General features: G+C 37.2%; 2 protein-coding genes across 3 annotated transcripts in view; one reads left to right on the top strand and one right to left on the bottom strand.

Moving 5' to 3' along the window:
* Positions 1–4691, top strand: part of STYX (serine/threonine/tyrosine interacting protein) — a 46255-nt gene extending 41564 nt beyond the window's left edge. For both annotated transcript variants that reach the window (XM_037155647.2, XM_037155646.2), the window contains one exon: positions 1292–4691. In XM_037155647.2, coding sequence (XP_037011542.2) covers positions 1292–1365 — 74 coding nt within the window. In that variant the 3' untranslated portion in view covers positions 1366–4691. The remainder of the gene's footprint in view (positions 1–1291) is intronic.
* Positions 4692–7661: 2970 nt separating this feature from the next.
* On the bottom strand, positions 7662–23216 carry GNPNAT1 (glucosamine-phosphate N-acetyltransferase 1). The gene is made up of 6 exons (XM_037155648.2): positions 23044–23216; positions 17420–17587; positions 16072–16134; positions 10829–10956; positions 10057–10118; positions 7662–8865 (listed from the first exon to the last, which is right to left on the bottom strand). The coding sequence occupies exons 2-6, from the start codon at positions 17571–17573 to the stop codon at positions 8718–8720; spliced, it is 555 nt and encodes a 184-aa protein (XP_037011543.2). The 5' UTR covers positions 17574–17587; positions 23044–23216; the 3' UTR covers positions 7662–8717.
* Between the last annotated feature and the right edge of the window lie 1419 nt (positions 23217–24635).

Below are 24635 nucleotides of genomic sequence, written 5' to 3'. Positions count from 1 at the left end.
CTGTTCTGAACATTGTGGCCAGAATTATTTTCACTAGAGATAGTTCTGTCATGTTTTTCCTGTACAAAAGCCTTTGTTGGGTTCATTCCTGCAGAGGAAAAACACAGTAGTGTCAGAGGTACTAATCAAAGGCTCTTCTGATCTTTTCTGGTGTCCCTCACTGTTCCTCTTTATGTCTGCACTCCATGATGGTTTCCTTTGTGTCCTTTTACTTCCAAGAAAGCATCACATTCAGTCTATTTTAACTTAGTTCAGGTGTCATCTCCTTCAGAAGACACAATGATTAACTTACTCTTCCTCCAATCCTGTCATGCAAAACTCCTTTATCTGTACCCCTCACTTTCTGTCTTGCATTAATTATTTCTATCTTACCTCCCTAAATAGAAGGCAAGTGCAACACCTCATCTGAAACTCAGTTACAGCAGTGGTATTTAGCCTTTTATGGCTAGCATGTTTTAATTTTTATCTCGTCTTAATTTAGATTTCTATCCTTGTTTGATTATAGTGAGACATTAGTTTCATGTTGGAATCTGCCCTCTGAATGAACATTATTACTGTGATTTAGCACAACCATTAGAATGTATGTTTAAGGCCATGCCATTGTTACCCATGTAATATAGCATCCTGCTTTACCAGTTATTGTTCCCTAAAGTTTTCCTCTGTTGAGATTCAGATTTTTTGGTTATAACTTTTGGGCATGTACGGGGGACAGCTTTGACTGTATGTGGGAAATTTGTGTACTAGTAGACTCCGATGTGAAGAGTAGCTTAAAGAAATCTCTTCTTTATCTGTTGCATGCCATCCTTTTTCCCAACTCTAGTCTTGTTGGTTATAAAAATCACAGCTTCAGTGGAAAAACATTTTCAGTGGCATCTACAAAAGCAAAGATAATTATATCTACAAAATAAAGTCATTAATTTTTCAATTTTATGTCATAAGTCACATGATTATGGTGCCTAAAAAACATAAATTCGATAACCACTTATTTATGTACCATTATTGCTAATACTTCTATTTTCAAACTATTTAAAAATTTTATTTTTGTCATTTATCATACCTAAGACAATTTTAATTCTCAAGAGGGAAATGTATTCTGTTAGGAAGATACAGTTACTTGGGTAATTCATAACAAGAGAATTTACTAAAGTTTGCTGAAAGTTTAGTCCTGGAATTTTCATAGTACATATACATGGCAACATTTCATTAAAAATGCAACTTTTACTAGGTGTAACATTCTAATAAATGAACTCATTTAAGTTCCCATTATGTTCTTTTCATGCAAAAATTTTAGGCAGTTTGAAGAGAACACATGAAGAAGAAGATGATTTCGGAAGTATGCAAGTTGCTACTGCACAGAATGGCTGAATCAAGACCAATGTTATAGAAGATGTGAATTTCTTTCTGGGAAGGAAGAAACACTAGAGACAATAATAATGTAAAATGGTAAAAACACAAGTAGTTTCTTTTCAATTGTATGTTGCTTCCAGATGTGTTTCTTTACAATCTGTTAAGCAACATTTTAAGAGGTTGGATTTCTGCAATAGATGGCACTGATGGTTTCACTCCTTTTCTCTCTTTTTTTTTAACATTTTACAATTCTGTTATAAACAAAGAATTTTGGACTTGCAAAGAGGTATTATTGCAATAATGCACTTTTCATACTTGAAATTTATTTGTATGATATAGTTATTACTTTAAACAAAATGCAAGTTAGGGGGATTTGTTTATAAAATCTGGGTAATTTATAACAAAAGAATTTCCTAAAGTTTGCTAAAAATTCATTGTGTTCTATATATTACATTTAAAAAATAATTTTACAGTTCAATTTTATGATGGAGCCTCTTACAGAAACATTAACAAATGCAAGAATCTTGCACACTTCTTTCTTAGTATAATTAAATAACTTAATCTTTTTTAAAAAAACTTCTTGACTATTACTAATCTTTAAATCATGACATTAACCAACTACTTAATGATCCAAGTATTGCTTCCTTTCCTATTACCTTCCTAATTTGTTTAGTCTATAGAAAAAGTTGACTGAACAAAAGATTTTTGCATTTCTCAAAAGCCAAATGTGTTTGTTCTTTTTAGAGTTGCTTAGCTCATTTTTCTTTGTCTGGAATGGTTCTAAATAGAATATAATAAACCAATGTAGCAGTATTTTTTCCTAAATGAAGCCCAAAAAAGAAAAGTGCCTTGCATCATTAAAAAAAAAACTAAAAATAAATCCTCATGACCTCTAAATTAGTATGTAGAACAATGAAAAATCTTAACATTATTTTGTAATTTTTTTCACCATAATTTTAACTGAAAATCTGAGGCTTGAAGAAACCTCAGTAAATAATTTGGAAATATTTACTCCTTATTTTATATTGTCTTAATGATTCTTTGAGGTTGTTCTGGCTCAGACAGAAGCTTTTCTTTGAAGATTCATTTATTGGGGAAATTGATTTGTGGGAGACTTTAGTATATTTTAAATTAGTGTTTTAATCAGTTCTTTACACTGAGTTAATCCAAAGTCATTTTATAGATCCTGTTTTTCCCTATTTTTATTTATATATTGTTCTAAGAAGAACATTGCTATTTTAAGTATGTTGTGAGGGAGGAGAGGAGTGTTTTAACTTTTTATAGTTGATAATTTAGGTTAGCACAAACAAAACGCCTTTCTATCACTTTTATCAGTCCTCTCTTGAGGTGCTTTATTTCCATCCGTTCCCTTGGTACCGATAGGTACTATGCAAGGTAACATTACACCAAGTTACTTGCTTGGCTTTCCTCCCTAAAATGTAATAATACAGTAAAAGATTCTTTTATCCAGCATAGCAGGAGAGTAGAAATGAACTAAAATTGCTTTGTTAATTACGAGTTAATTCCTATTGACCCAGGTGGTATTTCTCTTCTCATTTCCCTTCCCTTTCTCTATTTTACCACCCTGAAAACAACCTATTGTTAATTCCATTGTGGTCTTGTATTCTGTTGTGTGATTAGGTCATTTGGTGTGGTAGAGTCAAGATTTTCATTGAGTGTTCAGAAATTCCGGTTGGTAAAGTGCCAGGTAACACAGCTTTCCTGTAAATAGAGCACTATTGGATAAGTCAGCAAAGATCTCTCTTGTAATCTATAATATATGATGCTTCATTCAGCAGAAACTCTGCTCAAAAGAATCTTCATAATAGTACATTTAGGTTTTAAAAATTAGGTGAAGATTTTTTAAATTAGTTTGAGTACGCATGACTCTCTACTAGTTGGGCCAAAAAGTACACATTTGGTTGTTTTAATTTATAGTTGGTAATTTTCCACTTTTCCTGACCACTGTTAATTTTTATGGTGTCACGAAAGTGCCTGCCCAGCACTGTACATTGAAGACCATCTCTCACAAATACGAGGAAAAGGGACTGTCATGTGGACAAAACATGTTGTTTATTCTTCCTTTCATATAAGAACATTGCAAATGTTTTGTCTCAGATCCGTTCTTCCACCTAATGTTCAACTAGTTCTTCCTATTTTTCCAGTTGGTTCCATTTCTGTAATTCCTTTATTTCCACTGATGCTTTATGATAGTTAATTACATTTACCCAATCATGATTTATTTTCTAGAATATTTGAATAATGTGTAAGTGATGTAGTACCAAATTTTAAACATTAAATATGTAATCTGGGCACAGAATTCAAAGTGACCCTAATTGCATTAAAACATAGGACAACTGTTTTATTGTCCATTTTGAAAGTGTGAAGCTTAAATATTGAAAACATTCAAACTGGAATGGCAGTCTTACCTTCTAATTTCAGTTAACTGGTTCATAGTTTTTATCTAGTAGATGTTTAATAGCAGTAACTTTTGTTTATTTTTATCTACTTCATGGTGGAAATGTTAAATTGTTATAGTTCTTGCTATGAATGCTCAACTACTTAACTTTTAGAGCATAATATGTTTTGGGGGGATTTTGTGCTTCACCTGAATTTAGAAGTAATGTTCAGAAAATGTTAAGCATGTCCTTTTTAGAAAATACAGGGTTTCTAATTGTCTTATTACGATGGTAATTCAAGTAAATTAGAAGTATTTAACTGCATTCTTGAATTATAAAGTTGGGATGTGTATATGTGCATACATGCACGTATCAGGATCTTAACTTGATGTAAAGTAAATGAGCAGTTACCTGGTAGACTTTTTTTTTAATAACTGGCTTAGCCCACACTTCCACAACAAAGCTTCACTTTAGTATTTACTTTATTGTTGTCCATTCAACAATGCTCCAAAAAAGGAAATGTTAAGAAATAGCTGAGAATTACTAAAAGATTTTATTTTATTTTATGTTTAAAAACTATGTTTCTAGGTCTTTGAATGCTGGATTTTTTTTTTTTTTGTCTTACCCATCCATGGCAGCTAAAAAAAATCACTCAAAATATTCAGGTTTACATGTTAGCTCTCTTTTTAGGGAGTTGCCATACCTCACAGTTCAAAGTGTATTCTATAGATCAGTAACATCATACTGACATGTAATTGCAATTTACTATGCAGCAAAAATTCAAGAAAAATAATCTACAGTGTCTACTTACCTTTGTATAGGCAACTGATTGCGTTACTCTGCTTTCAACATTTGTACTTAGATAAAATGCTTATGTATGTATAGGAATGTCACAGTGAGAGATGCTGCTAGCCCAGACACAAAGTATTAAAATTATTTTGTGAAGATTGGTGGTTGTATTAAAGCTGTTGTGCCATTATACCTCAAAATGATTGAAAAGCTTGTTTATACTGCTTATGCCTCAGAACTTCATTACTTGGATTGTTGGCTTCTAGGTAGAAGTAATTTAGTTTTATTCCCACAGATTAAGAAGGGTAAATGAACATTGGAAATTGATAGTCACTTAAAGAGTATCTTCCAAACATTATGGACACACACACACAATGGTCAGTAGTTCACGTGAGGCCCAAATATTAGTTCAAGTATAATTCTAGGGATTAGTTGATCAAGTTTAGAGTTGGAAGTAAAGAATTTCATGCCTGATGGAAATGGTAGGTAACCTGTAGAACAGTTTCTAGCCTATTAAAAAAATACTTCTTGACTTCCGCCAAGATGGAGGCATAGGTGGGGATGCTGTGCTTTCTCACACAGCCAAGTTTAGAGACAACAAAATATTAGCAACAGAAAACACAGCCAGAACACAGAAAATTGAACTTTTCAGAAGTCTGATAACAAATTCTTCAGCCTGACCGGTAAGAGGGGCGAAGCCAGCAGCTGGAGGAGCAGGGTTGCACAGGAGGACTCGGACGGACGGACGGACTGAGGCACGCGGATCCCAGGTGTGGGGTTGCAATGGGCGGACCCAGTGAGTGACTTGCGGATCCAGCGAGGGCGCAGGGCGGTGGGTTGACTGTGGACTGCACATTTGTGCGCACATAGACCACCAAGGGAGTGGGCAGTGAGATGGGACCAAGCAGGCCCCAGCAACCAGAGGCAGCAGAGGGGGCCGCCATTTCCCCGCTCTGACCCCGCCCCCACATACAGTGTCACAAACCATCGACCTGAGCAGCCCTGCCCTGGTGAACACCTAAGGCTCCGCTCCTCATACTTAACGGACGTGAACAGACCAAAAATGGCTCAAGAAGATCTCAAAGCCCCAGAGCCCATAACTCTAAGCGACAAAGAAATAGCCAAACTTTCAGATGCACAGTTCAAAACACTGGTGATCAGGATGCTCACAGAACTGGTTGATTTTAGTCACAAGTTAGAGGAACATATGAAGGCTAAGCTAATTAAAATGAAGGAAAATGCACAGGAAACCAATAGTGATGGAAAGGAAACTGGGACTCAAACCAAGGGAGTGAACCAAAAGGAAGAAAAAAATGGCCAAACAGGAAAATATGAGGAAACAAGAATTCAAAAAAATGAGGAGAGGCTAAGGAACCTCCAGGACATCTTTAAATGCTCCAACATCTGAATTATAGGGGTACCAGAGGGGAAGAGAAAGAGCAAGTGGAAAACTTATTTGAACAAATAATAAAGAACTTCCCCAATCTGGCAAAGGAAATAGACTTCCAGGAAATCCAGGAAGCTCAGAGAGTCCCAAAGAAGTTGGACCCAAGAAGGAACACACCAAGGCACATCATAATTATATTAGCCAAGATTAAAATGGAGAGAATCCTAGAAGCAGCAAGAGCTAAGGGGACAGTCACCTACAAAGGAGTTCCCATCAGACTGTCAGCTGATTTCTCTAAAGACACTTTGCAGGCAAGAAGGGGCTGGAAAGAGGTATTCCAGGTCATGAAATCCCAAGAACTACATCCAAGATTGCTCTATCCAGCAAAACTTTCATTTAGAATGGAAGGACAGATAAAGTGCTTCTCAGATAAGATCAAATTCAAGGAGTTCATCATCACCAAGCCCTTATTATATGAAATGTTAAAGGGACTTATCTAAGTAAAAGAAGATAAAGATGAACAGTGAAAGGACAGCAAACTCACAGTTATTAACAACCACACTAAAACAAGCAAACTAAGAGCACAGCTAGATCAGGAGCAGAACCATAGAAATGAAGATCACATGGAGAGTTAGCAACAGGGAGGTGGGAAGAGGAGAAGGTACAGAAAATAAGTAGCATAGATAGTAGGTAGAAAATAGATGGGGGAGGGCAAGAATAGTATGGGAAATATAGAATCTAAAGAATTTGAGGCACATGGTCATAAACTAAAGGGGGAGCATGGTGGGGGTGGGGATGTGGAGGGGAATGAAGGGGGGAATAGAACAACTGTAATGGCATAATCAAAAAATTGAAAAAAAATACTTCTTGTATTTTTTTAATAGGCTAGAAACTGTTCTCCCCCGTTAGCCCACCTACATACTATTCTTCATCAAATCAAAGATCCCATTAGTACACCATTATTTTAGATACCGCTAAAAGGCAAAATATTACTGAATAAACCATGACAAACCCTTGATCATAAAATGCACTCACAGTTCCAAAATGTTAGTGTAAAAAAATGGGCATCTGAGAATCAGTGAAATAGAAATATATACAATATATGGGGCACAGCAAAAATCACAACTGCCATCTCATTATATAGTACCTTTTTAAAAGCAAGCAATGCTCACATTTGTGAATATATTTAAATGACATTTTTGTAGGTTTTTTTGTGCTCATGTTTACTCACAATAAGCTTAGAAAATCACAAACATACCCAGGATAACTAAAGCTAAATACAGAATATTATTTTCCTCATGACACAATTTTTATATACTATACCTTGCTTGTAACTCTTTCCTTTAGGGGGGATATAAGGTAAGACCTTAGGAGCACCATTTAAAGAAATTTTTTGAAATACCAACCTTGTAAACAGTGTTACATCAAAGTGTTTGGTGGCAAGAAAAGTAAAACATTTAATTTTGCCTTTTATTAGGCTTATTTTTAATGTTGGTGTACTTGATAAAGCTACTGTCATGGGAAGGTTGTGAGACTTTAGTAAAGGCAAAACTGACTTTGTTGCTTTCCTCAGTGCAGTTCAGGCAGGTGTGAGGGGAAGGGAGGAAAAACAGGTGGTCTTCACTTTCCAAGTTCATTGTATAAGATGTACACAAAACTAATTTTATGAACCATGACTTGACCTATTCAATAGCAGACTCAAGAAAAGCACAGACGTTGGGATTCTAACAAAAGACTAGTCATTGTTTGAACAGGTTTAATGTAACATGGAATGCAAAAGATTAGAACCATTAATAACATATTCGTACCTACTCCAACTTTAAAAAATAAATAAAATCAATACAGGATAGTGACTGGAATATTCAATAGTACTCTTTATAATCACATTAAATAGAAAATGTTCCACCAACATTTTAAGAATGTAACAAACATACATGTTTTAAATATTCTACTCAATTTTATAATCTATTTTTCATAAAAATGTTCCTCAGAAGAGGCTTCAGACACCCATTGAAAGATGAGAATTCAGATTAGAATTCTCACCTGCAGTATGCCATGATTTGCTAATTCACTGTTAAAAAAAAGTACCTTATATTTGCTCTTAGGTACCTTGAATAAGTATATTTCACATACAAGGCAGGTGGTACTTTACCTACATTAGAAATATATAAACCATTAGATGTACATTTAAACTGTTTTACTTTGAATCCTGTCACATTTTTAAGTTAATTTTCATTTCTGTTTTAAAAAGCTGACCAGATTATTTGCCAGTACAGTATTAGGATCAACAAATTTTAGAATGTACTACATTTAGTTATATATCTAACGTACCCAATTTCAAGTAATTTATGGGAAATGACACACCCTTAATTTGTATTTAGATATTTCTTTGAACCAAAAATATTAATTTTATGTTCATAAGAAACAGTCTTACTCATTGTATGCTTTTTTTTTTTAAATGAGCACTACCAATAGCAAATACAGAATTTCTATTCTGTGACTACCAAGAAATGAAGCCAAACTTTAGAAAAATACAAGAAAAGATTCAATTTAAAAATATATTCCTCTGGTTAAAAATTATCTTCTTTATAATATTCATTTGTAATCAAAACTCACAGATAAACCACCAGCCCAAAGTAATCTTGTAAATGCCATTATATTTGTTGTATTACAATGTTTTTTCAACCCAGTTTTTGTGGAGGTCGCTGGGTTGCAACAAACTATTTTAACTCTAGGAAGGCTATATAACGCTGCTGCATTAGCTCCTTTAACAACTGTCTTCCTTTAATTAATTTTTACTTTAGAAACCTCCGACACATGTAGTTTTCTTCGGACACTGTATATCCAAACTTTTTATAGAAACCAACATTTTTTGGTAGACATTCAAGAGTAATCTTATAACAGTTCAGTTTCTTGCTTAGCAAAGTAAGGGTTGATAACAACCTGGAATTTTAAAAAAAATGGGAGGGGGGAAAAGCACAGGTCATTTGTTAATAAAGATGAATTTTAGTAACTGTGAATATTACATAAAATTTCGAGTTTATATTAGAAATAGGTTTAGGTCATGACCTTTCCCACTATATTCATTTAAATATTCAAATTGTAAGTGGATAACTATTTAAATCACCCAAAGCATTTTAGTTTGTTTCAAATATACATTATCTTACAATCAGCCTCTTAATAAATAGGACTCACCCTCACTCTCTTTAAAAATAAGTTTTAAGATTAACACTAAAGACTCGATCTTTTAAAAAAAATATGGCTATATTATTTTCTAAAAATGTCTTTTTTTCTAAATCTATTCAAACTACTTAAGAGCAGTTAACATTCCCATATTAAATGGGTAAAGAATAGCTTTGTTCTGTATCATTTTTAAAGCTAATATTCGTGAAAGTAGTTACCAGATTTACTCTGGATTGGAATAATTAATATGAAGTAGAAATAAAGCAAAACAGTAAACATCTTTACAAATCCTCAAAGAATTAAAGCCCAGCATAAGGATAGGATTCTGGCTGCCTTAGAGGTAAAAATGCCTTAGAGGTAAAAATAAATCTACAAAAATTTACCTTAAGTGTTTTTTTATGTTCAAATAAACTGAAAAATCATGTCAATTTGAAAACAGAACATCTTGATTGAAGCTATAAAATTATAAAGGGTATGACAGGGTGAAGACTACTATACTAAGAACTGACCTGTTTTTAAAAGAGCTAGGTAAATGTATAAAAGATTAGACAGTAAAGGCTGTTTTAGTATGTTTCTAAAACTTAGGAGACTGACAACATTTCCCTTGCTTTAAAGTATAACAAGAGAAATGAGGAAATCACCCGACTCAGCCGAAAGTTTGTTTCCTACTTGTATGAGAGTATGACTATTAAAAATTAATAATTTATAGATATTACTATTTGTCAAACAGTACACTTCCAATTCCCAACCTTTATGGTAAAATTAATATAAAAATACTTTTTCTTCATTAAATTCAGTCTAAACTATAGAGAGAATGGGTTCCTAATTAATTATGCCTAAAAAGAACTTCAGACAGGAAAACATGTTTAACAAGTATCTTGCCAAGAAACTAAACTGAAACACAAAAGGCATCTTCATTTACCCAGGGTTACCTTGTTTCTGCCTACTTACAATTTGCCAAGCTGCTTTCCTCTGCATTCATCACTAACAACAACATCTTCTACTCTTCCTCTCTGAAAATATTTACAATGTTTAAAGAACCAAGCATGTAGTTTTGTTTTTAGGTGAAACAACAAGTGATGGATGGTAAAAATTCACTGATAAAAATTAATGTTTTGTACACTTGAACTTAATGTAAACTAAAATGCAAAATTTTTCAGTTACTTGTAGACGAAATAATGAATCCATCAACTTGTGGCTTAACCTTGTTTTGTCTATCCCGAACCTCCCCACCCCACTGTTCCAATCTTCATGCGAGTCATGGGAAGTAAAGGAGCTCTGCAGGTATTAGAAATGTCACAATTAGAAAATAATACAGTGTTCTGAGCCCTTTACCACTTGGAAATTGGTGGGAATTTATATTAGTGTAGTATTATTCAAAGTACTGGTTTTCAAAAACATTAACGTATTCTAAAGATTACTGCCAAATTTCATGGCACTTTGTTGGTTTCTCTATGACCATATAAAATATAATACCTTAAAGAACAATTTTTAGCAAATAAAATTCATATTGTTAATACATATTTTTCCTCATAACTAGAACAAAATGGGAAATTGCCTCTAAGGGATTTCTTGGAGCAGAACTTTTTTCAGGGCAATATATACCTCTCATTTTACAATGAAAATCAGTAAGAAAACAGATTTGTCCAATGGAAACCCAACATAGATTTTACTAGAAAACATCTGTCCATTTTAGCTCAAAAGCATTATTGGGAACACGTACCTTAGCACAGGAATGGGTAAATTTATGTTCTACTATCAGAGTTGCCGTAGCAACAATCTGTCCTAAAGTCACATCTTCCACAACTGTAACATAATAATCTCCAGATTTCTTCATGTGCTCAAAAGATTCTGTGGAAGTTGAAAACAGTGTTATGTGGCAGACATTAAACTGTTATGTGGCAGGCATTCATTAGGTGCCAGAAAAATACTAGGATAAGCTGGCTTCGTTACTGAACATGCAGAGCTATTTCACCAGAGTAGTTTATACTATTTCTAAGAAAACACTTAAAATAACCAAGTAGTTGAAATATCAGCAGTCGATCAATCAGAATATAGTCCATACATGTAAAGAATATGCCAGCAAAGTAAGACTAATACAGCCATTTTAGACCAACAGCACTCACACAACTGAATTGTAGATGTGCCACTTCCGTGACTAATGACTCATTACTTAATTACTACAAATCAATTTCTTCACCCGTTACACTCAATATATATTTGGATAGAACAAAACTCCTTGCAAATTTTAACATGTAAAAGTGTAAAATTTTAACATGTAAAGTGTTTTTACATGGTTCCATCCTGTAATTTTTAGTCTTTGGTTTCCAAATATTTTGATGAAAGTAGTTCTCAGTCCTTTCCTTGTGATTTCAAGTGTTTCATAAATATATGACTTGCTTTTTTTTTAGAAATTAGAGTCATCATGTAGTTTTGTTTCCTTTGAAAACACCTGTGAAGTTGGTGAAAAATATGTCTTCCATTTCTGAAATCACAGCATACAGGAGCAAAGACAGAATAAGTACATTATGCTCAAATTTGATTTTTAGTACTTATATTGCTGAAATAACAGTTTCTCATCTAATCTGATATATACGCAAAGAGGAATTCAGGAATAAAAATAAGCCTAGTAGTTTCACATATTTCCACAGTCTTTTTCTAGATAGGGATCCATGATAGGAAGAAAAAATTTGATGAAGGAACATAATGAGAATCAAAATGAAGATCTTCATCTCTGGAGGGTGAGGTGGAGTACAAAACAAAACAAAATTACCTATTGAAGGATAAGAAATTCCAGAAAACAGGAAAAAGTCTATTACTGTTGGACCACTGAAGATGGAGTCAGGAAGGTTCTAGCCTTTCCTTACTAATAACTACTTGTGACCTTGGGTGATTCACAACCTCTTTTGACTTCCGTTCTCTCATATGTATTTCAAGGGGTGGGAAAGAGCTCAATTATAAGTTTAAATTACATAATAACCTTGAAACTCAACAGAAAAGAACCAAGAAAATATAGAACATATTCTTTTACATTACTGATTTGCTTAAATTTCTGTGAATTAACCCCATGAAAGAAAATAACTGCACTAAAAAAAGAATCTCTAGAGTTGTCACCTAGGTTCTGTGCAATAGTACTTATCTAAAAGTAGTTAGGGATTTTGTAAAACATGGTAATTACCACATTTGTGTTTTAGAACAGTTTAGCCATATAAAACATTTAAATAGGAAAATAGTTAATGTAGCTTCTGGTCAAGATGGTAGAGTAAATGCTACATGCTCATCTCCTTTCACAACCACATCAAAATTACAACTAAATTATAGACCTACCCTTGGGAATCACCTGAAGACTAGCTGAACAGAAGGTGATTAACTAAGGATATAAAGAAGCAGCCACATCAAGACTAATAGCAGGGGCAGAGATGCAAAATGGGCTGGTCTCACATCCCTGTGTGGTGGTTAAGAACTGGGAGGGTTATCTCAGCCCCACATCAGGGTCCCCAGCCCAAAGCACCAGTGCTGGGAAGAGGAATCCCCACTATAAACGGCTGTGAAAATCAGTAAGGATTCAATTCAGGCCTGTGAGATGAAGGGCTACTGGATACACGAGCATTGTTTTAAAGGGTCTGAGCGCAGACTTATTCACTCACAAACACTCTAAGCTCCAGAAAAGGGACAGGAGCTCAAAAAGTACCAGGATCACACAGAGAGGAACTACACTGTCTGGCTTCAAGGCGAGGGTGAATGCTCAGCCCTCTGGGATTAAAGTGCCAGCAGGCACCATTTTTCTTTTAGTGAGTTTTTCCTCACAGCCAGCAGGTGCAGATGGGCTCCAAATCTTGGCATCCATCTACCGGTTAACACCATTCTCTCCCCACTCACAGAATCTGCCCCACCCAATTCACCCACCCGGCCCAACCTCCTCCAGAGGCTAATCCACACAGGTGGCCATCCCGTGGCTGTGCTGTGGATATGCTTAAAGTCTCTCAAAGGTCCCCAAACAAGCAGTGGCTGGCCTCAGCATGCCCTGTATTTTGTTTAGGAGTCCTAAGCTAGGTAATAGTTGTAGCCTCAGTTCACAGCATAACCACTTCCAGGTGCCTTAAGGCCCAGCACAGGCAGCTAGCAACCACAGGTCACTTTATAGTTCTTACTACGTGGCTCCAGATTACACACAGCTAGCAGCTGACCTTGGCCTGTGTGCATCAAGAGGCCCCAGCACCAATACACCTGGTGGCCACCCTCAGACCACACCAGAGCACCACCCAATTAACACCACAAACAACACACCCAAAGGGTGGGCTCGGGAGGAAGCAGAGCCCCACCAAAGCCAATACTGGTCCATAGGGTGAGTCCCCACACAACGGCTTGTCTCTAGTAGTCACAGCCAGTCAGCCTGAGGGTCAGTCTCAGCACTGACACACCAACAGCAATAAAGGCTCAACTACAACAGAAGGGCACACAAAGTCCACACAAGGGACATCTAATGAGCACCTGGCTCAGGTGACCTGGGAAGACTGTGCCACTGGGCCCCGCAGAACAAATTACATAAGGCCACTGTGCCAAGACTGGGAGATAGCAGAACTACCTGATACATACAAACAAACAAACACAGGGAGGCTGCCAAAATGAAATAAATGTGACCCAAATGAAACAGGACAAAATGATAGAAAATGAGCTAAACAAAAATGGAAGCAACCAATCTACCAGATGCAGAATTCAAAACACTGGTCAGAAGGATTGCCAATGAACTTATGGGAAGAGTAGATGATCTGAGTGAGAACTTCAAAGAGAAACAAAAAAAGGGATATAAAACAAACAATCACAAATAAAGAATACAATACATGAAATGAAGGAAATACATTAGATAAAATCAATAGCGGGTCAAATAAATCAGGATTGAATCAGTGATTTGGAAGCTAAGGTAGCAGAAAACACCTAATCAGAACAGCCAAAGGAAAAAATAATTTTTAGAAATGAGGATAGTTGAAGGGACTTCTGGAATAACATCAAGTGTGACAATCTTTATATCATAGGGTACCATAAGAAGAGTGGGAGCGAGGGATTAAAAACGCAAATAAAGAAGTAATGACTGAAAACTTCCCTAATCTAGTGAAGGGAAATAGACATACAAGTCCAGGAAGTGCAGAGTCCCAAACATGATGAATCCATAGAGGCCTACATGCAGATATACCATAATTAAAATGCCAAAGGTTAAAGACAGTCAGAATCCTAAAAGCAAGAGAAAAGCACTTACCTACAAGGAAGTTCAAGTAAGACTGTCAGCTGATTTCACAGAAACTTTGCAGGCCAGAAGGGACTGGCAAGAAATATTCAGAGTGATGAAAAGCAAGGCCCTAGAACCAAGACTGCTCTATTCATCAAAGCCATCATTTAGAATTGAAGGTCAGATGAAGAGCTTCCTAGACAAGAAAAAGCTAAAGGAGTTCTTCACCACCAAACCAGTATTACAAAAAATGTTAATGGTTCTTACTGAAGAAGAAAAAAATAAAAATATGAATAAGAAAATAATTCAAAGAAAAAATTTTCACTGACAGACAAAAACAGTGGATCACCAACGCTAAAGCTAGTACAAAGGATAAAAGGCAAAAGTAGGAAAACTATGTATAACTACAACAGTAAATTAAGTGATATGCATAAACACAGTTGCAAATAAATAAAAAACAAATGTGAAGGGGGTAATTAAAAATGGTAGTGATTATAGAATGTATTCAAAATTAAACCACCATCAACTTAAAATAGACCAGTAAACCTAGCTTTGGTACATGTAAAGCACATGGTAATCACAACCAAAAATATATAAGAGATACACAAGAAATAAAGAGAAAGGAATCCAAACACAACACTATAGAAAGTCATCAATATACACGCTGGCTGGTGTGGCTCAGTGGATTGAGCACTGGCCTGTGAACCAAAGGGTCGCTAGTTCGATTCCCAGTCAGGGCACATGCCTAGGTTGGGTCTGGGTCCCCTGTTGGAGGCGTGCAGGTGGCAATCACACATCGACATTACTCTCCCTTTCCCCTCCCCTCTCTCCAAAAATAAAATCTTTTGAAAAAAGTCATCCACATACAAAAAGAAGAGAAGACAGTAAGAACTATAAAAACAGTGAGAAACAAAAAAATGGCAGTAACTACATACCCATCAATAACTACTGTAAATGAATTAAATGCAATAAAAAGTTGAATGGATAAGAAAGGTATGGTATATATTTACAATGGGATATTACTTAGCCGTAAAAATAAATGAAGTCTTACCATTTATGACAATATGGATGGACCTAGATGGAATTGTGCTAAGTTAAACAGGTTGGCAGAAAAAGATACACCATATGATTTCTCTTACGCAGGGCGGGGCAAAAGTAGGTTTACAGTTGTTTATATGGAAAAATACAATAATAAGTAATAATACAAGAGTAAACTCTGTTTGGCATACTCAGAACTGTAAACTCCTTTAGCCCCACACTGCATGGGGAATCTAAAAAACAAACAAGCAAAACAGACAAAACTCATACATAACAGAGAACAAGCTGATGGTTGCCGGATGGGAGCAGGACTAGGGGCTGGGTGAGAAAAGTGAAGGGATTGAGAAGTACAAATGGGCAGCGTCAGAACAGTCACAGGGATGTAAAGTACAGCAAAGGGAAGACAGTCAACACTGTGATAACACGAGGGTGCTAGGTGGGTACTTGAAATTAGAGGGGGAATACTTTCTAAAGGAAATGACTGTCTAACCACTACGCACCTGAAACATACAAAACAGTACTGAATGGCAACTGTAACTGAAAAGAAAACTTTTTTAAAAGGTAAAATTAGCCAATTAGTTACCTGAATTATTTCTATTTGAACAAAAACACATGTAGTATAGACCAAACAGAGCTCTAACAAAAGTAAAATCTTGTTTCCCTTGATTTCTTTTCACTCAGAAAATAGAGGCTATAGAACTTACTCATGAATTGTTCAGGACTGACGACTCCGGTCTCTGTCAGCTGACCAAGTACCTTTAAAAAACCTAGTTTTGAAAGAACAGATTTCAAGTCATGAGAAGAACAAATAAAAGAGATATCAAATGAAACAATGTGCTAAATAAGCAGGTAGAATTATGGGTAATTATTGTTTCAAAACTTCAATGAATCTTAGAATTTTAAAATTATTTCAAAAGATTAAATTGAAACCCTTTATTCTTTCTATAATCACTACATAAAAAAAGAACAAATTTTACCAATGTTTTTGCCTAGAAAGATTTTTGGAATAGTATTAACCTTAATATTCAATATTTATAGAACCAGCATGTATGTTTCTGAATGTAATTTGCATTAAATACAATGCAAAGGATGCCTAATTTTCCCAAATATGTGCTTTGGTTTACTTAAAAGTGCAAGACTGTCAATGACCAAATATGATACTATAAGTAATATAAATAATACAATTGTTGTTTTTTTTTAAGATTTTATTTATTCATCTTTTACAGGGGCAGGGAAGGAGAGAGGGAGAGAAATATCAATGTTTGGTTGCCTCTCGTGTGTTTCCTGCTGGGAACTGGCCTGCAACCCAGGCATGTGCCCTGACTGGGAATCGAACCTCGATCATATGGTTCACAGGCCAGTGCTTAATCCACAGAGCTATGCCAGCCAGGGCTGAAATAATACAATTGTTGACACTACATTTTAAATTTTTTTGAGACTACATTTTTTAAATACTCCTGATTAATTTCATTAATGTTATCTCAAATTTATGTGAACAGTGCATTTTAGAATTCTGAGAAGCTTAACTTGTACACACTCTATGACTTATTTGATGAAAATTAGTTTCTTCATATTTCTTAACCAAAAGGAAAACTGTAAAAAGTTTATTTCAATTACTAAAAATTAAGAAAATCATCTTGAAGAATTCAGATGTTAAAAAACAAAATAACATGTAGACAAAACCTTTCATAACTTATCTCTTATGACAAGGCAATATCTCTACCCTCACTCCCCATCCAGCATCTTAGAGAAAATTCTTACATGTCATTATAAATAATAATTCCACCTTTAGGAGAAGTCTTTTGGCTTCTTATAGCAAGGAGCGGTATTGTAATTAAGTCATTTGAAATATTACACAGTAATATCTGGTCTTTGCCATGACACATACACACTGAAATTGAGGCTCTCAGTCACTTTAAAAATTACAAAAAATACAAAAAATAACCCAAAGTCAAGTATTATATTTTTTAAATTATCACCATCAACATGATGTCTGTGGAGAAAACAGAATGCTAACTACGAATAACCAGGATTTGTAAACTGAGTTCATACCTCTATTTAAATCAGCAGTACAAAGAGGCCTCAAAACCAAACCTTCTCCAGGATGTGCTGGGGAGATGGCTGGAGAAAACGCAGCTGTATTCTGGCTCCAGTCCACTTCTTGGAGCAGAGTTGGGTCAAACATAGGAATTTCATCAAGTTTCATCTTTGCAGTAAGGTCTAAAATACAATTTTAAATGTTATTTAATAGAAGGAAAGTCACTATGATTGCTAAGGTTAATTTCTTAATAAAAATTAATGCAATAAGAAAAATAACAGATATGCTAAGATATTTAGCTCTCCTGAATCTAACACTGCACAACTACAGATGCATAGAAAATGCATGAATACTATCAAAGAGTAAACAAGTGACTACATTTAAGGATTGAACTATAAAAAGCCACTTTAGGCGGTGTCTTTTCAAGCATTTTTTTCTTACGGGAATTCTGTGAATATCTGACTTTTCGTGGGTTCTTACTTTTTTTTACATTACTGGATTTCACTACTGGGCTAAGAAACCACTTGTCAGTCTTACTTGCCACTAAGGTAGAGTTATTGGGCATATAACGTGGTTTTTTACATGAACCGTGAACTGAAGGTAACCGATAGGCTGGTTTAAATTACATAATTATTCTGTGTTCATTGTATGTAATCTCTGATCTTAACTATGATAAATTCCCGCTAAGAGTATCTGCTAGATTTCTTTTCATAGCATGTTTTCTAAAACTCTTGAGTTTCTCAACTGCATTTAAATGACTTAAGAACAGCTAGTGTTTTTGTATGCTTTTGAAAAATGATCGAGTATGTTACTTTCCTCTTTTTTTGAACATTTAGAAATTGGTAGGTTCTAACAAAACTGAGACTAAATAGATATAAAAATAGAAAGGATGAAAAACGCGTAAAACATAAAGGCAGGAGGAGGGCACATCAGTGGCAGAGTTGCTAGAAGAAACAGGGTCTTCCTAACAATTATTAGGCGACTGTAAAGTATTTCACTTCTATCCCGATAGCCAGTTAAACTACTCTATTTGACACCTGCCTTTGGCTCTTTGAAACAAGGAATTTAAAGATCTATGTCAATAATATACTATTATAAAACACAGGCACTACAGGAAAAATTAAGTTCCATTTAACGACAGAACAATTTCCCAAACAACCCCACTCCCAGATGTTCCCCATAGGGCAACTCTTCTTAACTTTACCTTAAAGGTTGATTCAGCTTCTGCCTGTGTGCCTATAGTTACCTACATAGGCAATGCTGCAGAAGAATAAAGGCTTGGGAAAGTAGGTGCAATAATAGAAGTTAACGGTGTTCAGCACTCATAATGTGCCAGACATTGCTCAAAGAACTTTACACACTAATTCATTTACTCCAGTAGTCCTACAGGGTAAAGATGATTATTATCTTCACTTTCACAGGTGAGGAAATGCAGGCAAACATGTTAAGCAATTTGCCCAAGGTCACAAAATTAGTGGAGCCAGAATTTAATCCTAGGCAAAGAAAGAGCAGGAGCTCTGGAATCTGACCTAGGGTTGGAATGTCATCTGTGTGACTGTGGCTAAGGCAGTTAAACCCTGAGAACCTGTTTTTTCATCTGTATTGCACAGTGAAGAGAAAATGACTGCCAGGATGAAATGAATTACTGTGTACAAGCATCTGACAGCGCCTGTCACATTGCAAGGGTCCAACAACACATCCTTTAGTTAGCAGTTAATGTAAAATGCATGTTTATAAATTCTTGCTGATGTTTTCACTTTTAATGAGTCAGGCACTGTGCTGGGTGCAGGGATGACAAAAAGAATGACAGGTTGTCTATTATGTTTTTGGTAAACTAATTAAAAGCATTCTTGGATAGGAAAGAAGAAATATTTTAAAGTCATAGTTTACTATATAGAATCCTGAGAGGTCTTTTTCTTTTATTTCTCCCCCTCCGAAAGGGCACAGACCATGTTATAGTCTAAATAACACTATGCCTGGCTCTGAGAACAGTAAGGGAAGGAAATAATTTTTGATGATTAAAACAATCATTCCTATCAAATTAAAAACGCTTACAGTCCACTTGAAACGGATTTTTATTTAGAAGAAGGGGGAGAAAGGGGTTGCAGATTTATTTTTTAAGATGTTATTTTCAGAGAGAGGAGGAGGGAGGGAGAAAGAGAGGGAGAGAGAAAGAGAAGGGAGAGAAACATGGATGTGTGAGAGAAACATCAGTTGGCTGCCTCTTGCTCGCTCCCACCTGGGGACCTTGCCCCCCAACCCATGCATGTGCCTTGACAGGGAATCAAACCAGGGACCTTCCAGTTCACAGGCCACTGCTCAATCCACTGAGCCACACCAGCCAGGGTGGAACAGGTATTTTTACAGATTAATTTTAGTACGTGCATTTTACTGTTGGTCCCTGATAACTGGGCACCTGAGGCTTTTGTATAGACTCTGATCTGAATGATGGGTAACAGTGTTGTTGTTATTATGCAGATAAACTGGCTAAATATTTATCAACATAGTAAAATGTATACATTAAATGCAGAAGCCAGAAGTACTAAGAATCTTAGTTCCTCAAGGCAACCCACTAAAACATTTTTTGATGTTCACGCTATTTAGCATAGTTAAAACCATGAAGTTTAAAGAAAGTTCAGAAGAGAATTTAGATGAACAATAAGACAATTTCAAGGTAAACTAGAGTCCTTTTTCCTGTAAAGTTGCCTGAGTTTACAATAAAATGTAGCCCGGAAAACATGCAAAATAGGGTTAATAATTTCCAAGAGAGAGGAGATATATACAGAAGAATTAAGAATTGCAAAGCCTGTACTACTGGATTTTAAACAGTAAATTCTAATATTTTCCTATGTATTTTTCCACCAGATGGTCCTATTCCAAGAATGATCATAAAAGTCAATGATGCTGGCTAACATTTATTGAGCATTTTCTGTCTGTTAACTTTTAAAAATACAGTGAGAGATGTATAATTATTATTCCCATTTTGCAGACCAGGAAGCAGGCACAACTGGCTCGAGATAACAGAGCCGAAAAGCAAGACCTAGGATTTAAAATCAGCCAACAGGGACACCATCATGGGGACTGGACCTGTATGGCTGCACAGGGCCCACACTTGGATCAATTCTCTACCGCCACTGTCCTGAAGTGTTACTTTTTTTAGCAAAGAGCCCTGCATTTTCATTTTGCATGGGTTACCACAGATTATGTACACAATCCTGCATGATTCCAGACGGTACTCTTAGTACCGAAGATGCACGAGTGAAAATGGATTTGCTGCTTTATTGTACAAGAGTTAAAGACGTAGTCAAAAGCAGCTCTTGTAACCTAGATTTGGAAAAAATTTTTTCAAGCTAGTCAAAAGACATTAAACAAAGCATTCTGGATATAAATAAAAGTCCCATAACTAGGCAGTCAGAAATTAGTATCAAAATGTTTTATGAGCATTTTTACAAAAACAGAGCTATACTTAAGGTTAGTTACCTTCCTGTAAATTACTCTGCCCCATATAGGAAAATTCTGCTGGTATCCAATTAATATATGGGACAAGCTAAAGTAGATATGGTTTGATACACATTTGAAAAGATGTTAAGAAAGAATAAGATAGGTATATTTATTTGGCTTAAAAAAGAAGTATTTTAGCATCTTCAGGTGTTCCCTAGTCCTCCAAAACTAGGAAATTTCCACAAACGATTGCATAGGTGCCTGAAGCTCTCAATCTCATCATGACCACTGGGATCTTATTTTAAATATTTTAGATTAATTTAAAAAGCCCTAACCCTCTTTAAACATTTCTCAAAAATGTTTAACTGCTAAATTAGCATGCAGTTTTCAAGGCCCATATATGCCTAACCTTAGCCCAATAAATGCCTGGTGAATGAATAATGAGCAGTGTAAAATTTATCTGGAGGTCACATTTCAGAAAATCCAGAAGGAAAAAAGATTTGTAAACTGCCACAAGTGAGTAACAGAAACTATACACCAAGTTCATTTTTACTAGGATCACCTGAGGTTTTCATTCAGTTGACTTATTCTTTGGACACAATTCCAACAACTTGAGGAGCTGCTGCTAGAAGCAAGCAATGAATGCAACAAGTAATAGACCCTAGGAATGAAGACTTTAAAAGTTGATATAAAAAATTTAAAAACAATCTAAGGCCAAATCTAAACTGTCATGTATCTCAAGAGCTCCTGGGGCATCATTACACCCAGGAGGGTGTAATTACACTTCGGTAGGGTGAACGGGGAGCGGGGAGGGCGGGGGCGACTCCTGCTGTTTGGGACTAGGGTTTGCCTACACACATTTTATAACAATTTCAATAGTAATTCGACTGGACTTTTAAAAAATGTTTTAAATCCTCACCCAGGGTTGTATTCACTGACTTTTAGAGAGAGAGAAAGGGGGAAGGGGGGGGGGAACATCAATGGGCTGCCTCCATATGCACCCCGACCAGGGATCGAACCACAATCTACTAGGTGTGTGCCCTCAACAGGAATCGTACCCGCAACCTTCTGGTGTACTGGAGGACACTCCAACCTACTGAGGCACCCGGCCAGGTAATATGACTGAATTTTTTTTATCTAAACAACACTCCATTCGCTGATGACTTCAATAGGCCTGGCTTTATAACTAAATTGTGCAGTTACACTTCACTTGAGAATTTCAAAAAGTATTTTCTGGTAGTTCACTTGATCCTTATAATTTAGGTTATCCCCAGTCTATGGACCAGGAAACTGAAGCACGTGGAGCTTCCAGGAACTGACCTCAATGTAGCACACCAGTGAGTGAACTGGACTAGAATCCTAGCTTGTTTTCCCATCTTGAGCCCTGCGCTACCATATTAAATTGACATTATCATACCAAACGGGTAGCTCTGTCTCCCCTAAGCTAAAAACTGTCAGTGAATCCTGCCTGAAAAGAACTAATCAAAATGATTTCTTGGACATCTTAACAAAACTAATCCCATAATCGCCTGTGCAATCTTGTATGACGTTGAATTCGGTTTACATAAACATAAGCTGCTATAACAGAAATCACAGTACTCAGTGTTTCTAGGGGAAGAAGCCCCGGGAAAAGACACAAAGGATGTCCCTCTTTCCTGCAGTGAAAGCCCCGATTGGGTCAGTGTAGGTGATCTTCGGAGCAGAAGCATGTCCTCAAGTGGCTCACAACCGCTGTGGGGTGCGCCTTGGAAAGGAATGGGGTGGAGGGTTGGGGAAGGGGGTCCGGGACGTTGAAGCCCAGTCAAAACCGATGGCGGCAGAGACCGAGCAGCTGTCTCGATTCGCAGGCCAAAGGCCGGTGTGCGAAGTTAGTTTTGATCCCGGTCTCTGCTCAGGCCCTGCCAGGGACGCACTTGCATGGCAGGGCCACTGGCCATCATCCCTAACCTCTCCTCCGTGCGCGTAGCCGCTCAACCTGCTCCGAACAGCGCTCCACGACCCAGTGTCCACGCACCCCGCTGGCGAGGATAAATGCCAGGCACCCCAAATGGAACGACGCGCTCCCCCACCCAGGGCCTACCTTGCCTCGCCAGGGGCAGCGCTCACACCTGTCTGATAAACCTGCAGGCAGGCCCCCAGAGCACCCAGGACCCCCGCCTGGCCCCGCTCTCGCCCCCAGGCCCCAACCCCTCCTCACCTTTAGAGGCCCCACAGTCGGCACTCCTCCCCGGGACCGGCGGACTCTCCCCACACTCGGGTACACAACACTGGATCCGGATCCTGCTTCAGCGCCAGCCCCACCTCCTCCACGTCCCGCGCCACAGTACAGTCGCCGCCGTAGTCACCCGGACGTGGCAGCGCCGACGCCTCCACCCCACCCCCCGCCCGCCTACGCAGCGCCTGGCGTAGTCGGACCACGGCGCCCGAGGGAGGGGGCGGAGCTCGGCGGAGGCGGGGACATGGGCGGGGCGTGCCGCTAAAAGCCCCCTGCACGAAGAGGGGGCGGAGACAGCCCAGGGACTCCACCCCGCGGCGGCGGGTGGGCCAAGTTCTGACCTCGGTCTCTACGGCCTTAGCTGTGGCGTCGGTATGTTGATTTGGTAGAACTAACTCTACTTAGGAGTCCGGTAAGCGCTGTAAATGGTCACCAGTGTGGGCCTCGGATTCCCAGAGACCAAAGGCTGACCTCTTGCCTTCGTGTGCCGCTTGCTGCCCTTTTCTTAGTAGTCCATCCAGTCCATCCGTTAATTGGGATTTCGGTTGCTTACTAGCAGCTGAAGCTCCTTATCCCGTTTTCAAAGTAACAATCCAGCCCCCATGAAGCTGCATTTTGCTCCTTCGAGGCTGTTGTTTTATTTCTCCCTCAAATTTATTTTGTATGGACATGGGGTTATGACACTGGTTCTTACCTGCTGCGATTTTGCCTCCCACAAGACAATTGGCAATGTTTGCGATAGAGCTGTTACTGGCATTTCTCCAGAGGATAGAGGATATAGGTAGGTAGAAACCAGGTATGCTGCTAAGCGTTTTACAGTGCACAGGACAGCGCCCCACAACAAATAATTACTTGGCCTGAAATGTCAGTACTGCTAAGACTGAGAAACCCTGGGCTAGGAGAAGAAAAATGACTTTTCTCTGTGCTCCCATTTCCACAGCGTGTTTACATAAGTAGCACGTGTACCCATTTTACTGATTAGTAAACAGGTTCAGAGATGTTAAGTAATTTACCAAAATTACATAACTAGTGACCCTCCTTTTTTGCCTTGTAGAATAAATTTGCAAAGAACTTTCTTCTTAAACAATGGTGTTCAAAGAATTAACATCATTTATAGTCTGCCAAAATTGGGGGGGGGGTATTGTGAGATTTAAATGTCAGTTAACTCTTTTACTAATTCATGCATTTTCACAACTTAAAACATCAGTGAGGCTGATGGCATTAACGTTTCTGTATCCATCCTTGTTTTACCCATACATACAAAAGAATATGAGACAAAAATAAACACCACTAATCTTAAGAAAGATTTAACCTCTTCTTAACAGACTCTGGCTGTTTTTAATGAGTTTCTCCTGAACACCAGAACCCTATACATTTTATAACTGACCAAAGAGTAAAACAATTTTAAAATTTCACAGAACACAGGAATTCTAAGAAGTACCCCAAAAGACCTGCATTCCAGACATTCTCTTTGCCCACTTGTGCCATAGGAACCCAATTCCTCTCAATAGTCAAATTCAGTCACTTCAGCCAGTAAAGTGGCCCCTTTCTTTGCCTGTTGATTTACTTGCATT

The sequence above is a fragment of the Artibeus jamaicensis genome, unplaced genomic scaffold (assembly GCF_021234435.1).
Source record: "Artibeus jamaicensis isolate MK-2021 breed Jamaican fruit bat unplaced genomic scaffold, CSHL_Jam_final contig_548, whole genome shotgun sequence".
NCBI lineage: Eukaryota > Metazoa > Chordata > Mammalia > Chiroptera > Phyllostomidae > Artibeus > Artibeus jamaicensis.
This window is presented reverse-complemented; position numbering and strand designations above follow the sequence as displayed.